At 35.1% G+C, this 16,898-nt stretch overlaps 1 protein-coding gene across 1 annotated transcript; it reads left to right on the top strand.

Annotated features, from left to right (window-relative positions):
* The first annotated feature begins 9,487 nt into the window (after positions 1 to 9,487).
* Positions 9,488 to 11,038, top strand: LOC130673415 (uncharacterized). The gene is made up of 3 exons (XM_057478406.1): positions 9,488 to 10,168; positions 10,244 to 10,438; positions 10,499 to 11,038. The coding sequence occupies exons 1-3, from the start codon at positions 9,488 to 9,490 to the stop codon at positions 11,036 to 11,038; spliced, it is 1,416 nt and encodes a 471-aa protein (XP_057334389.1).
* Positions 11,039 to 16,898: the final 5,860 nt, after the last annotated feature.

Here is a 16,898-nt window from a genome sequence, read left to right as displayed (position 1 = left end):
CAGGAGGAAAGAAGACAAATCTAGAATGAATTTTATGATCGTAGATACTCAAGTCGACTATCGATTAAGGCTTAAGTTTTAAGTAACTGCAAGGTAATATATGAATTATTTACGGTATATTATTTAAGGTAAGATAATATATTATTCTGTATATGGGGCATTCCATGCCAAATCACCGAGGTTTTGACCCGACCCCTTCGATTTCGCTGAAACTTTTTTATCATTTTTTATCCTACCAAAGACATTTTTCTGGATTTTTTCAGATTTTTTTACCCAACCCAAAAAAAGTTACGAATTTTTGGAAAAAACCGCTCTTTTTTATTAAATTACTATAACTTTCTCAAAAATTAATCTTTCGGCACTTTTTTTTTCAAAATTTGTGTTTCTAAATGTAGTTTTCAGAAAAAATACGAAAAATTTCTCGGAAGTCACGATATATGAAATATTTCAGTTTTTTCAATAAAACCGTTATTTTTTCGAAGTCCGAAACTTTCGATTCTCGATTTTTAGGTCTCAAAAAAATCTTCAACCAAGACAGTATTTAACCCCACTATTCCTATTTTGTGCCGACTTTCCATTATATTTTTTTTTCTCGATTGAAAATACAAAAATTTCTAAATTTGGCTTATTTTTTATGACTTTGCGCTGAAGTTTTTTTGGATTGTATTTAAAAGCTCAGAAGTTGAATAAAATTGGACAAAAACAACCGTAAAGTGTATTAGGGGCAAGGATTGATTTTTTCGAAAAAAAATTCCCAATTTTTTAATATAGTAAAACCTAAACCTACAATTAACCTTCTCAATAAGACAATTTATAGATAAACTTAGAAAAATACAGATAGCCTTAAAGACAATTTTAGATCAAATTGAACGGAAGATAGTATAGTACCGGATATCTCAACTGGTAGAGCACTCGGCGCGATACCGAATTGGTCTAGGTTCGATTCTCAGTTCTCGCTATCGATATTTTTCTGAGTTTATCTTTAGATTGTCTTATTGAGAAGGTTAATTTTAGGTTTAGGTTTCACTATATTAAAAAATTGGGAACTTTCTTCCAAACAAATCAATTCTTGCCCCTAATACACTTTACGGATGTTCTTGTCCAATTTTATTCAACTTCTTAGCTTTTGAAAACAATCCTAAAAAACTTTAGCGCAAAGTCATAAAAATTAAGCCAAATTTAGAAATTTTTTTATTATTAATCAAAAAAAAAATATAAAGGCGGGACAGAAATGAGAATATCGGGGTTAAATACTGTCTTGGTTGAAGTTTTTTTTTAGACAAAAAAATTGAGAATCGAAGGCTTCGGACTTCGAAAAAATAACGGTTTTATTGAAAAAACTGAAATATTTCATATATTGTGACTTCCGAGAAATTTTTTGTATTTTTTCTGAAAACTACATTTAAAAACACAAATTTTGAAAAAAAAAAAAAGTGTCGAAAGATTAATTTTTGAGAAAGTTATAGCAATTTAAAAAAAAAGAGTGGTTTTCTCCAAAAATTCGTAACTTTTTTTGGTTTGGGTAAAAAAATCTGAAAAAATCCAGAAAAATGTCTTTGGTAGGATAAAAATGATGAAAAAGTTTCAGCGAAATCGAAGGGGGTCGGGTCAAAACCTCGGTGATTTGGCATGGAATGCCCCATGTGCACTCATATTTATGTTTAGAACTTACACATCTATTTTTTAAAAAATCGGAAAGGTTGTGAGGCCTAACTGTAGTATTACATGAAAAGAATAACTTTGTCAAGCCAAATCTCTCGAGAGTAAAGATACATTTTTGAGCGCACATTTTTAATAACGATAATTTTTCGTTTGCTCAATTAATTGATTTGTTCTTATTCACGATTACTATATCTGAATTCCTAACACTTATAAATTCTGAGTAACCAAATTTTTTTTTTTTTTTTTACTAAAAAATAATTTTATTGAAAATAAATTTGTAATTACAGCAAACTCATAAATCTAAACTATGGAAAAAAATCTTTTTATTCTTAAATGGTTTCGAGGGGTTTGTTACGCCCCGGTTTCCCCTATAGAAACAATTCTAAAGAATTATTAGGAGAAGGTATAGCAGATATAGTTAGATCTATCAAAATATGGAAAGATCTGATCAAATTAAATTATGAATGGTCAGATATAGAATTCAGATCTGATCAAATCGCGTCAAACTTAATTTGCTAAATTTTTATAATCAGACTTGTACAAATCTTTTTGTGTAGGTTCAGATCTGGACAGATACTCCCTATCTAACCAGATCTGCATGTATATCAAAAATTCTAAAAATTTTTTTAAAAAAAAACTTCTTTGACACAATTAGATCTGACAAAAAGTCCAGAAATGCTCAGATCCCGATGCAATATCTGATCAAATATAAATTTTGTCTGCCAAAATCTGACTTGATGCTGTCAGATCTCATTTTTTTTCACGATCAGGCATATGTGTTAGTTACTAGAATTAAACAATAAAAGTATTTAAAAGTTTCTCGACACAATATATATCTATATAAATATAACCGGACAAGCGAACAAAGTAATGCCTGAAGGCAAACCTAATATTCTTGAACATTGTTAGTGCCGCAACCTCTAGCAAATTTACTAGTTTAGAGAAGCAAAGTGCTTTTTTACTTTCCTCGCATCCTTTGCATACTTTTGTCTCCATACTACAGACATTGTATAATTACATATATGTAATTATACACACATATATATATATATATATATATATATATATATATATATATATATATATATATATATACATATGTGTGTTTATATACATACTTTTATATGCAAGTTTATCTCTGTGCAATTCTAAACAGCGTTCGAAAAATCCCGCCTTTTCTGATATTAAATAACACGCATACTTCACATAACACAGCTCTTCTCCTACGATCTTTTGTATTTTTTATTTACTCACGATATATATACTCCTTCACACACACAGACACACACACAGACACACACACATACACACACACACACACACACACACACACACACACACACACACACACACACACACACACACACACACATACACGCATTGATATTTTGTACACTAGCGATGGGCGATGTGAGAAAATTACGTCGACATCGTAACATCGATTGTTTAAATCTGTTAACATCGAACTTTCAATGTTCTATGAAAACATCGATACACTAAAAAAAAAAAATATGGTTATTGTCATCATCTAAAGTAGTGCTGATGGTAGATAGGAGTCATAATTGAGTGTATCGTTGAATTGGCAATGCTTGATGGCTGCATTAAATATCTTCAATTTTAAATATAAGTATTGGTAATTTAACTATACCCTTTGGTTATATCCCCAATACTTGGTATTGCTATTTTAATGATTCCTATAGATTGTTATGACAGCAATTCAAATGGTTATTATAGCTATTTGGATTGAAAATATATCAATATGTATTGTTAACATAGTAATACGTATTCTGGTAGCAACCATCTATATAGATAGTCGATTTAACAAAACATTGTATGTGAAATATAGTAAATCTAATATTTACGCAATTAATATATATATATATATATATATATATATATATATATATATATATATATATATATATTAGGGTGCATCATTTCGGAGCAACATTTTTTTTTTTAAATGCATGTGGAAAAAATCATAGTTAAACACAAAAGGTCCTCTTAGTTAAGTGGCTTAAGTTCTTCGTTCACGTGATATAGGGATTTTAGTAATTTTGTAAATAAAATGTTTGTCAAAAATTTTTCCGAAGTTGATCAATTTGACCCTTTCTGGTTTTAATGACTGGATTAAATTAATAAAGGGAAAATTATTTACTGATTTAAAATTGAAATGAAATAGCATGTGGTGGAATTTTTTGACAAATATTTTATTTACAAAATTATAGCCTTTCGCAGTGATGCGAGCTTTTCTCTTTTCAATTAACCCGTTCTGTCCATACTTGTTTGTCAAAACGATGCGACTTCCAACGATATCTTGACCTGGAGATCGTGTAACAATTTCTCAAGTATCATTTTTTAACAAGCTTGTCACCTCTGATTGGATTGCTCGCTTCCACTCACCGCTCTCTGCAATAGCTCAAATAGACTAATACAGATTTTTGTAGGAAATTGAACGCTCTACAAAAAAGGTCTCTTATCATTTTTCGATAAATCCATCTATTCAAAAGTTATTGAAGCTCGATGTAAAGTTGGAGATCTTTTTACTTTTCTGGCGAAACTATCAGACTTATCACAAAATATTGCGAGATCTTTTTTGTTGACATTTTTACTCTCTACAAATTATTATCAGAAAAGTTTTTTCAAATTCCGCATTGTTTTCTAGTTGTTTTCATTTTAATTTCAAGCTCTTAAAAAAGTGGTTCTGATCGATTTCTAAAACTCGGCAGTAAAATAGAAATAACTAGAAAAATATGCGGAATTTGAAAAAACTTTACTGACAATAATTTGTAAAAAATAATATTGTCAACAAAAAAAATCTTATAAGATTTTCTGATAAGTCTGATAGTTTCGCCGGAAAAGTAAAAAGATCTCCAACTTTACTTCGAGCTCCAATAACTTTTGAACAGATAGATTTATCGAAAAATAATAGAAGACCTTTTTTGTAGAACGTTCAATTTCCTACAAAAATATGTATTAGTGTATTCGATCTGTTGATCCGTCAAAGAGTTAACAATGCTCAAAGCTAAAAAAAAATTTTTTCCCTTGTTATTTAAGTGGGAAATTCGAATTTTTCAATGAGCTAGGTCTGTAATCAACATAGAATTTTTTTTCTTGCGCAAAAATTTTTTTTTGTGTTGAACTATGATTTTTTCCATATGCACTTAAAAAAAAAAAGTTGCTCCGAAATGACGCACCCTAATATTTATATACACTTGATCATGTACGGTCTTGCATGGTTGTACGTTCCAATTCACGTGAGTCAGTATTCATTTCATTGACTTCTGTGAAAAACTAATAATTGAATATTTTAATAGATATAAATATAATTATGGTGTTATTTCTCGCAGCCAGAATGGAAGGTAGATTTTTCTAAAATTTTCAGCACCTTCCTGACTTTTTGGTAACTCGCGCTTAGTTTAAAACGAAGGCGGCTCTTGTTCATTTTTACTAAGGTTGAAGTCAATTTTCGCAAGTCAGTTTTTCAATCCGAAATTCTTTATCCACGATTTAAATATTGTTGGTATACTCATATATATAAGTGTACGAACAATACTAATTTACTAGCGTATTAATAAAATTTCGGATTGACAAACTAGCTTTGAGTAAACAGCGTTAGAAACGAAAATATACATACGTAATAAAATATGTATTGATGAAAACTTACGCAATTCATCAAAAATTCGAGATTTATAAATTCATCAGAATTATCAAAAACGGCACAAGCAAATATTTTGATATCTAAAACTGAATAATTAATAATTAAGCTCTTAGATTTCTCATCGAATTGGTAGAAAATGGTGATGGATTAAGGAAAATAAAGGTAAATAACAGTTATAATTTATATTCACCTATTATTAATAATTTTAAATACGAGAGAGGTTAAAGAGGCATATGACACTGATATAGAGACACGGTTGACTCACACCGCCACGTCCACATAGTTATATAAATATTAGGGTGCGTCATTTCGGAGCAACATTTTTTTTTCTTTTAAATGCATGTGGAAAAATCATAGTTCAACACGAAAAAAAAATTTCGCGCAAGAGTAAATATTTTATGTCGATTACAGACCTAGCTCATTGAAAAATTCGAATTCCCATTGAAATAACACGGGAAAATTTTTTTCTTAACTTTGAGTATTTTTTAATTCGTTAACAAATCAATAGATCGAATAGACTTATACACATTTTTGTAGGAAATTGAACGCTCTACAAAAAAGGTCTCTTATCATTTTTTGATAAATCAATTTGTGTTGACTGAATAGGAATAGGCTTTAATACAGGGATAGACGAAAATTCGTGTGAACAGTTTAATGTATTCTTGCGAACTTACTAGACTAATCATTAGACTGGGCCAAAAACATCGTCTATTTTTTTTTTTTTTCGATACTATGAAAATATTATTTCTGATTACAAAAAAAAATTATTGTGCAAGTTTGAGCCCTCAATATTGATATTAAGAGGTGTATCGTTACGAATTTTAGTTTTTTGACAGAAATTTCATTTTTTACCCAAAACTCGTAAATCATCTATCTGAAAAATTTGAGCAATGTATGTTCTCAAAGGAAATTGAATTCCCTACAAAAAATCTCTTAGTAAATTGACGTAAAACGAGCCGTTTCCTTGTAACCGTGCCTTAAACATTAATTTGTTTTTTAAATTCTTTGTTTCTATTTTGGATTTTTGTAACTACTAGAAATAATAAAATTTTTTTTAGTCAAGATACATATTCTTGAAGGAAATTTAATACTCTACAAAAAAGGTCTCTTAACATTTTTTGCTAAATTCACTCTTTAAAAAAGTAATTCAAGGTTGAAGTTGAGTCAAAACGACTTTAATAATCTGAATAACTTTCGAAGGAGTGAATTTAGCAAAAATTGTTAAGAGAACTTTTTTGTAGAGCATTAAATTTCCTTCAAGAATATGTATCTTGACTAAAAAAAATTTTGTTATTTCTAGTAGTTACAAAAATCCAAAATAGAAACAAAGAATTTAAAAAACAAATTAATGTTTAAGGCACGGTTACAAGGAAACGGCTCGTTTTACGTCAATTCACTAAGGAAGATTTTTTGTAGGGAATTCAATTTCCATTGAGAATATACATTGCTCAAATTTTTCAGATAGATGATTTATGAGTTTTGGGTAAAAAATGAAAATTCTGTCAAATACTAAAAGTCGTAACGATACACCTCTTAATATCAATATTAAGGGCTCAAACTTGCACAACAATTCTTTTCTGTCATCAGGAATAATATCTTCACAGTATCGAAAAATAAAAAAAAAAAATAGTCGATTTTTTTGGCCTAGTCCCCATGGAAATAGTATATATTCAGAATATAAAAAGAATATATTCTGGAATATATATATAAGAAATATAAAGAATACAAAAATAATATATGAGGAATATAAAATAATATCATTAAGATATATACTTGATGTATTCTAGATACAAACAGAATATATTTATTTTGATATGTTTTTTGCCGTTTTAAATAGTTTTAATTAGTTCCGTACTAGTTTATATTATACAAGTGTCCGCACACTTACATTATTAAGAGTTTTATTAAAATTAGTCTTTTGGGACATGTACAAAGGCTTTGCATCTGAACACCTTTATATGCCCTAAGTTCGGCTGAACCCCGTGTCACAGCTCAAAAGGTGTCTTATTTCGTGTTCTACTTGATAAACAAGTTTGTAAATAACATGCTGTTAAAATTGTTTTGCCCCGGTAAGTTTTAGTTTAATTAGCTTGGATAAGCATCGTGCGTGTCGCTTCCATTACGTACCGATTTTTTCTTTCGGCTACCTCGTTTTGTTGTAAGGAATACGGCGCAGTCGATTGTCTTTCGATTCCTTGAGCTTCTAGACAGTTTTTGATTTCATTTGATAAATATTCACCCTCGCGGTCAGATCTGAAAACTCGAGGGATCTGTTTAAATTGGGTTTGGCAATTTGTGACATAATTTTTTATCACGCTACTTACGTGAGACTTATTTGTTAACAAGAAAATTTTGCAACGTCTACTAAAATCGTCTACAAAGCTAATTATGTATCGCCGGCCTCCTGGTGTTTTTACTTGGAAGGGTCCGCAAAGATCTGTGTGGATTAGTTGACGAGAGCCTGAAGTATCATATTTAGTTTGCTTTGGGAATGCTGTCCTTGACATTTTCCCTTTTATACAGCTCTCACATAGAGACTTGATTTGACAATCTTCGACGTGGATTCTCGATGCTAAACTTTAATTTTCGAGATGCCTTATTGCATCTGGATTGCGGTGAGCAAGGCGCTTATGTCATTGGTGAATATAGTTTTCTTTGTGTGAATCTTTAGCAATTAATGCGTTTTCAGGTCACCTAAGTTCATAAATTCCGCTGTGCACTTCTCCAACAGCTATTTCTGATAGGTTGTTGAAAATTTTCATCGTTCCATTCTGAATAGACACGTTGTAGTAACTTTTGTCTAATTTGCTTACTAAGATTAGGCAACTGTCAAAATCTGGGACATACAGTACGTCATCCAGGAATAAGGTTTTCTTAGAGCCACTGCTGTTTATACATTGAATTAAACCTATACTGTATACATTGCTCGTTTGCTTGTTAGCTACACGTCCAACGAACGCAAAATCTAGAAACCTTGATGATTCACTATCGTTTGATTCATCGCTTTCTTGTTGAGCTGCATGAGGTCTTAACCGTAGTGATTTGGCCTTATATTTCAAATACTTCAAATACGCGAGTGAAAATTACGCTAATTAAATAGTAAAGACAATAAATTATTGCTTTTCTCATGATAATAAATCTCAATGAATGTACATAGTGTAAATAAAGTATTTATTGTGATTACTTACTATGATTTGTGTTAAATAAAATTATTCCTACCCGACCAATTCACACACGCCAGATCCTCTCATCCTCTCATTAGTACAATTAATTTAGTTATTAATTATTTAAACATTTTTTGGTCCTTCGAGCCGGATCGTGTCAATTGGTTGAATAATGTTATTTAAAAACATTCTCAGTGACGCAAAGTGATGTTTTGTTCAGTGCATATTTTCCACTTCAACACAGGTGCATTGCGGAGTACCCAGGACATGGTACTGCACTTGTGGAAAATATTTAAGGGACACCACTGTGCAAATTAATTATTGTGAAGTGATCAGTGTACCAATTGACTCTCATCTGTTAGAGGATCTCATCTGCATCTCAACTGCAGTCGTTTTCAGCATCTCATCATCGAGCAGCTCACTACTGTCAGTTTGATCCTTGTCTCATGAAAATTCTCAGGCTCATTTGAGCATTTTATTTTTTTTTTGTGTCTCATTTGTCTCTTTTTCAGACATGGCTACCGTCACTAATAAAATTACACTGCAGCAGAGCCGCATCGCAGTGTTTAACACAATTGCCGCATCCGCAGAAGCTGGTGTTGTTGATACCATGTGACTACGTGCAGCCAACACGAAGTTAGACATACTTTCTCAGTATTGGGCTAAATTTGTTGACGATCACGAGAAGTTGCTCTCATCCAAGACTGACGTCACAATTGAGCACAAATATTTTACTGACGGTTCTTTTGAGAAGGCTCTCAAATTATTTCGGGGAGCAGAGGATGCTCTTCTCCATCGATTCACGAGTTAGAGTGAGCATTGCCCTCACAAGGTTCGTGTTCTAGCTAACTCAAGTCTCATCCCGACAGCAGGAAGTCGTCTCAACGTGCTCACGATTCCGGTGCCAAAATTCTCAGGACGCTACCAAGATTGGAAACACTTCTACGACCTGTTTGTCTCTCTCATCAGCAAAAATACATCTCTCACTGCAGTTGAGAAGATGTATTATCTCAAGTCGACATTGGAGGGTGATGCCGCACGTCTCATCGCTAACATCAGAGTCACAGGTGACTCTTTCGCATCTGCATGGGACGCTGTTGTCCAACAATACGACAACAACCGTCTTCTCATCTCGGCGCAACTTGAAAAGATGTTCAGCATCAGACCAGCTGACAGCAACTCCACCAAACAACTCAAGGCAATCATCAACAATGCCAACGAGGCAGTGCAAGCTCTTAAGGCTCTGGGATCACCAACTGAGCAATGGGACAGGATCCTAGTCCATCTCATCGTCCAGAAACTAGATTTCTCATTACGTGAGGCCTGGGAAGTTCACTTAGGCACCTCTACTGAATTTCCTACCTACGAAGACCTGCACACGTTTCTCACTGGTCGCGCAAGAGCTCGTGAAGCCATGGAGTGCGGCTTCTCACCACGTAAGCATCAGTCTGACTTACGTTCGAACAAGAGCCACAATTGCCGGATCTCATCGGCGCAGGTTTATGTCGCTACTACCCATGACCAGTCTCACCAACATCAGAATCAGTCTCATCAAGCTCAACCACCGTCTTACCATTCACCCCGCAGCCAGCAATCTCAGCCGCTTAAGTCTCAATCGAACTCGTCTCAGTCTCACCTTGCAGCATCCAAGCACACACTTTCTTTCAAATCTGATTTCTGCGTATGCTGTGGAGGCAATCACTTCATCGTGGGGTGCCTAAAATTCTAAGTCATGGGCCTAGATGAATGATTCCAGCTTGCTGTTCACCATCGTCTGTGTCGCAACTATCTCGGCGATCACAGCTTTGAAAATTGTCGCTCCAAGGACCGTTGCAAGTGCAAGGAATGCGATGAGCCGCATCATTCAATGCTGCACTATTCTCGTCTCATGAGGCTGACAAAGAAGCCACCAGCAGTTAAAGATGAAGCATCAACTTCCTCACCTCCACCTGCATTACAGCCAGCGTCTCATCCTCAACAGTCTCAGCAATAACAATTTCGCCATTCTCAGGTAGCAGCTTTCATCTCATCTGCCATCAGCCGTGCTTCAGATCACAAAGCAGTGTCATCTCGACCAACAGTGCTGTTGGCAACTGCACAAGCTCTCATTTCTCACTCATCAGGGTCCTCTCATCGTATCAGAGTTCTCATTGATCCTGGATCAGAACTTACTCTGATTTCTCAAGCTGCTGTTCGCACTTGCAGTCTCATCGCTCAGTCATGCCGTGTACTTCCACAAGGAGTTGGCAACGTCTCATCAGGAAAAACCGAAGGTATAATCTTATTTATACTTCGTTCTAGTATTTCATCAGAACAAGCACCTCTCAACGCTTACATTCTCAAGAAAATCACAGCAAAGATTCCATCAGTCTCAATCTCACCAACTCTATGGTCTCATATTCAAGATCTAGAACTCGCTGAACCAGAATTCCACAAATCTGGTAAAATTGACCTTCTCATCGGGGCAGATTTCTACGGTCAAATCATACGACCTGGTCTCAGATCAGGAAGTTCCTCAGAACCGATTGCCATGAAAACTATGCTCGGCTAGACAATCCTCGGTCCAGTTCATGAACAATCGCATCAATCACCTAGTCTGTCTCATTATCTCATCTCAAATACTCAACTGCACGACTCTCTCACAAAGTTCTGGGAACTTGAAGAGGTCTCAGAGTCTTGCAACGAAACTCTCACCGTCGAGGGAGCTGAAAGTGAAGCTCACGTTCAAGCTACTCACTCTCGGGACGTATCAGGACGATACATCATCCGTTTACCATTCAAACCGTCATCTTGGAAGCTAGGTGAATCTCATCATATTGCGCAGCGCTGTCTCAAACGTCTCATCAAGCGTCTTTCTCAGGACTCTGAACATCAGGGTCAATACACCGCATTTCTCACCGAGTATGAAGCACTCGGACACATGCAGCGAGTCTCATGATTATCACCTGAACCATCTCAGGCATATTATTCACTTCATCATTGTGTCGTTCGCGAAGACAGTGAAACGACCAAGTTGAGATTCGTCTTCAACGGTTCAAGCAAAAAATCATCAGCTAGCTCTCTCAATAATCATCTGCATATCGGCCCAAGCCTGCAATCAAAGATCTGTGATGTACTTCTTTATCTCCGAAGTCACAGATACATTTTTTTGACGGACATCGTGAAAATGTTTCGTCAAATTCTCATTCACCCTGACGACAGGGATTATCAGCGCATTCTCTAGACTGAAAATGATCTCACCGTGACATATCATTTCAACACCGTCACTTATGGCACTCAACCTGCACCGTATCTAGCTGGCCGAGTTCTCAAGCAACTTCTCATCGACGAAGGGTCTCGATATCCACTAGCAATGGAACCATTTCAAAAAGGCTGCTACGTTGGTGACATCGGCGGCGGTGCTGACAATCTCAGCGATCTCAACGACATTGCAAATCATGTCGAATCACTCTGCAACTCAGGTTGCCTCCCATTAGCCAAATGGAAGAGCAATCATCCTGAGTTTAGCAAAATCTCATCATTACTCAGTCCAGAAGATTCTCATTCATTCTCAGACACACTCTCAAAAATATTGGACCTCTCATGGAACTGTCAAAAAGATGTTCTCACGTTTACTGGCAAGACTTCTCAGACTCTCAGCATCACCAAACGCACCATCACCTCAGAGGCTGCTCAATTATTTGACCCTCTGGGTTTGATTTCACCAGTAATCGTCAAGACAAAAATTCTCATCCAGGACCTTTGGCTTCAAAAGGTTGACTGGGACGATGCACTCTCACCAGAGCTAGTTCACCGATGGAAGACTTTCCGCAATGAACTTCCTCAACTATCTCAACTCAGAATTCCTTGATGGATCAATCTCATCCCAAACTCATCAAGCATCGAGATTCACGGGTTTTCTGATGCCTCTCAAGCTGCAATATCTGCAGTAATATATCTCAGAGTCTGTCAACCTGGCGAACAGGCTCTCATTTCTCTCATTTGCTCAAAAACCAAGGTCGCACCACTAAAACGGCTTACAATTCCTCGACTTGAGCTCTCAGCTGCATTATTGCTCTCAAAACTTGCATCTCATGTCTTATCAACGCTTCAACTATCTCATGTTCCGACCTACCTTTGGACTGACTCATCCACTACACTAGCCTGGGTGACCAGTGAACCTACAAGATAGAAGGAATTCGTCAAAAATCGAGTTGAAGCAATTCAGCAACATTCTCCAGATGCACTATGGAGATACATCTCAGGGAAGCAAAATCCTGCTGACTGTGCTTCCAGGGATCTCACAGCGTTTCAACTTATCAATCATCAGCTACGGTGGTCAGGACCCAGCTGGCTAGCTGATCCTCCCACTCAATGGCCATCTCATCAAGTTCTCAGCTCGACATCAGACGAAACAGAGCAAGTAAACTCAGAAATGAGACCTTGCCAGTCTCATGTCTCAACTAGTCCACCTCTCATGCCACTATCATCTCTCATTCACTCATGGACTACTCTCACAGCTTTTTTACGTTTCAGTTATTAGAGCAATCTCATGCTTCAAGAAAATACCTGGTTCAAAAATCAGCATCTCACCTCTCACTCCAGCTGAACTACAAGCAGCTCTGGTCCATTGGATTAAATCTACCCAGCAGGAATATTTCTCATCAGAAATCTCATTACTATCTCAAGGTAAAGCTCTCAAGAAATCTCACTTTCTCACCCGACTCACAGCATATATTGACCAAGCTGGTATTACGTTCCCGTAATATTTTATTGATTAAATTGAAATAATTATTTTTATTAAATTAATTTTACGCAATGTAACGGAAATCGGTTACGATAAGAGAGTCGCCGTGTCTCGTGGGTAGTCAAAACAGATGACGATGCATGAGACCCGGGCCACGACGGTCTCTTACAGGGAACCTGAGATGCAGCGTCAACATTTTGTCAACTCTGCTGGCTTTATTATGTTTTTATAACGATTATACAGTCAGTCCTTCGAGAGAGCTCATAGAGCTCGAACCACTGTTCTCCATATAATTAATAAATTACAATTTATCCTAAATTAATTCAATCTTATTGTGGGGTGCCAATTGGCACCCCAATATTTTCACCTACACTATGACCTATCCGTTCACCTTCTACTATAAATATAAAAATATGGAGTTTGAACCGACATCGGAAATACTCAAAATCACAAAAATTAAATAAAATAATAAATTATAAAATAATCGACGACCAGAGCCTACCGGGGGTCTATAGATTTTTCTCAATTTATCTATAAATTGTCTTATTGAGAGGTTTGCATGTTTAGGTTTCCACTATATAAAATGGTGTATTACCGTAAGAAGGACGGTGTGGCTCAATAAGTTATAGATCAAATTGAACGGAATATAGTATAGGGCCGGATAGCTCAACTGGTAGAGCACTCGGCGCGTTACCGAATTGGTCTGGGTTCGATTCCCAGTTCGGGCTATCTATATTTTTCTCAATTTATCTATAAATTGTCTTATTGAGAGGTTTGCATGTTTAGGTTTCCACTATATAAAATGGCACTCTAACGAGGCCAATCCTGGATAAAATATAATAATTAAAAATTTTTTTTATTTTTAATTAATTTGGGGTAATTCCCAAAACGTAACACTGGTCTAATCAGAGTCGGAGGACGTCTTCAGAACTCTACTTTGGATTCTGACAGCAAACATCCAGCGATCCTGCCCAAGGATTGTACGCTCTCACGTTTCATCATCGCCGATTCTCACTTACGCACCTTGCATGGAGGTACCCAACTCACATTGTCTCATGTTCGCAAAAAGTGCTGGATACTCGGTAGACGAGCACCAGTAAAAAACTTTATTCATCGCTGTCTCACCTGCGCGCGCATGCGGGGAGTCAGATCTCAACAGCTCATGGGTCAACTTCCATCTCATCGAGTCTCGCCATCTCTTGTCTTCGAGAACACTGGAGTCGACTACGCAGGTCCAGTGTCTCTGAAGTTCTACCAAGGCCGTGGTACCAGATGTTACAAGGGCTGGATCGCTGTCTTTGTGTGTCTCTCAACATCAGCCATTCATCTGGAGGTTGTCACCGACTACTCCTCTGAAGGCTTTCTCAAGGCATTCCGCCGTTTCACTAGTCGATTAAATAATTAGTTACCTTTTGCGTATAATAATTCAAAGTAACCATTAGTTATATTATTTTTGCTCTCATAATTAATCTCAGTGCATTCTCAATTTAATAAGTCTCACCACGTGGACCGGCATTATTCGCGTCTCTACGCCATCTTGGCCACGTGTTTCTCGCGAGTGAAAATCACGCTAATTGAATACACTAATGGAAAAAATTAAAGGATAAAAAAAAAATTCCAAATTTTTGGGCAATTTTTAACAGGCCCTAACTTTGAGAGAAATGGTCGTACAAGAAATAAAAAAAAAGAAAATTGTAGCTCCAAGTGTTTACTTTTTGGATTAGAACTTCAAAATTTTTTTGCGTCAGCGGTTTTTGAGTAATCTTAGAAAAACCAGCGACAAAAAAATTTTCAAATTAAAAAAATTTTTTTTTTGGTCTTCGGGCGTGGAAAAATTTATTTTGCTTAACCACTATGAGGATCGGATACCTTCATTATTCAGCTTTAATTTCTTTTTTTATGGACCTTGATACGTCCACTTCTCTCCGAGATATCGGGCTTCAAGTGGAAAAGGATCCTTTTGTCTTTGATTATCGATATCTGAGAAACCAATGATCGCACAGAAAGTAAATGGTGAGTTTTAAAAACTTGAATAAATTCCCTTCAACGATTAGCCATTGATTTTTCGAAAAAAAATTTTTTCCTATCGTCACATGAATTTAAAAATGCAACAACAAAAGGGCTTTTTGTGGTTTTTCGGAAAATCAAGCGCTGAACGAAAATATTGTGGAAATCGATAATGTTAATTGTGCATTTTATAGTTCAATATGTCCAGAAAAACCCTACAACGAGCCAGATCAATCCAACCAGCCGTTTCTTTTGTTTCAGTCGATCAAATTTATAAAAAAATTAAAGGATCACGTTTTTTGCTCTGAAAAGCTCATAATCTTTAACAAGATGAAAAAAACAAATTTTTCGGAGGTTTGTCAACAATTTTATTGCAGACAGTGCTTAAATTTCCAAAAAAGAAAAAAGTTTTTTTTCAAAACAGAACTTTCAAGAAAATAAAATTTTTTTTAAATTTAATCCCCTAGAGATCGGTAAAATTACGGAACCCAGCGGTGGAAACGTGTTAAAATTAAAAATTTTTTTTTTTGAAAATTTTGTTTTGAAAAAAAACTTTTTTCTTTTTTAGAAATTTAAGCACTGTCTGCAATAAAATTGTAGACAAAGCTCCGAAAAATTTGTTTTTTTCATCTTGTTAAAGATTATGAGCTTGTCTGAGCAAAAAACGTGATCCTTTAATTTTTTTATAAATTTGATCGAGTGAAACAAAAAAACGGCTGGTTGGATTGATCTGGATCTTTGTACGGTTTTTCTGGACATATTGAACTATAAATCGCACAGTTAACATTATCGATTTCCACAATATTTTCGTTCAGCGCTTGATTTTCCGAAAAACCACAAAAAGCATTTTTGTGTTGCATTTTTAAATTCATGTGACGATAGGAAAAAATTTTTTTTTCGAAAAAGCAATGACTAATCGCTGAAGGGAGTTTATTCAAGTTTTTAAAACCCACCATCAACTTTCTGTGCGATCATTGGTTTCTGAGATATCGATAATCAAAGACAAAAGGATGCTTTTCCACTTGAAGCCCGATATCTCGGAGAGAAGTGGACGTATCAAGGTCCATAAAAGAAGAAATTAAAGCTGAATAATGAAGGTATCCGATCCTCATAGTGGTTAAGCAAAAAAAAAATTTTTCCACGCCCGAAGACCAAAAAAAAAAAATTTTGTTAATTTGAAAATTTTTTTGTCGATGGTTTTTCTAAGATTACTCAAAAACCGCTGACGCAAAAAAATTTTAAAGTTCTAATCCAAAAAGTAGACACTTGGAGCTACAATATTCTTTTTTTTTATTTCTTGTAAGACCATTTCTCTCAAAGTTAGGGCCTGTTGAAAATTGCCCAAAAATTTGGAATTTTTTTTTTATCCTTTAATTTTTTCAATTTCTGTAGTGAAGACAATAAATTATTGCTTTTCTCAATAGATCAATTACTATAATTTGTGTTAAATAAAATTATCCCTAACCAACCAATTCACACACACCAGTTCTTCTCATCCTCTCATTAGTATAATCAATTTAGTTATTAATTATTTAAACATGTTGTACTGAGATTTTTTCCACAGGCACTTAAAAAAAACGTTGTTCCTACATGACGCATTTTTATATATAAATATATATATATATTAGGGTGTGTCAAAATAAAATGATATTTTTTTTTAAGGTCTCATAGTCTCAAA

Source organism: Microplitis mediator, chromosome 8 (genome assembly GCF_029852145.1).
Source record: "Microplitis mediator isolate UGA2020A chromosome 8, iyMicMedi2.1, whole genome shotgun sequence".
NCBI classification, from domain to species: Eukaryota; Metazoa; Arthropoda; class Insecta; order Hymenoptera; family Braconidae; genus Microplitis; species Microplitis mediator.
The sequence above is the reverse complement of the archived record's forward strand: the minus strand, read 5'-3'. Positions and strand labels throughout refer to the sequence as shown.

Coding starts and splice junctions, on each gene's coding strand:
- LOC130673415 (XM_057478406.1), top strand. CDS start 9,488: ATGTATTATCTCAAGTCGACATTGGAGGGTGATGCCGCACGTCTCATC. Junction 10,169..10,243: donor CTTTCAAATCTGATTTCTGC/GTATGCTGTGGA, acceptor GAATGATTCCAG/CTTGCTGTTCACCATCGTCT. Junction 10,439..10,498: donor CAACTTCCTCACCTCCACCT/GCATTACAGCCA, acceptor CGCCATTCTCAG/GTAGCAGCTTTCATCTCATC.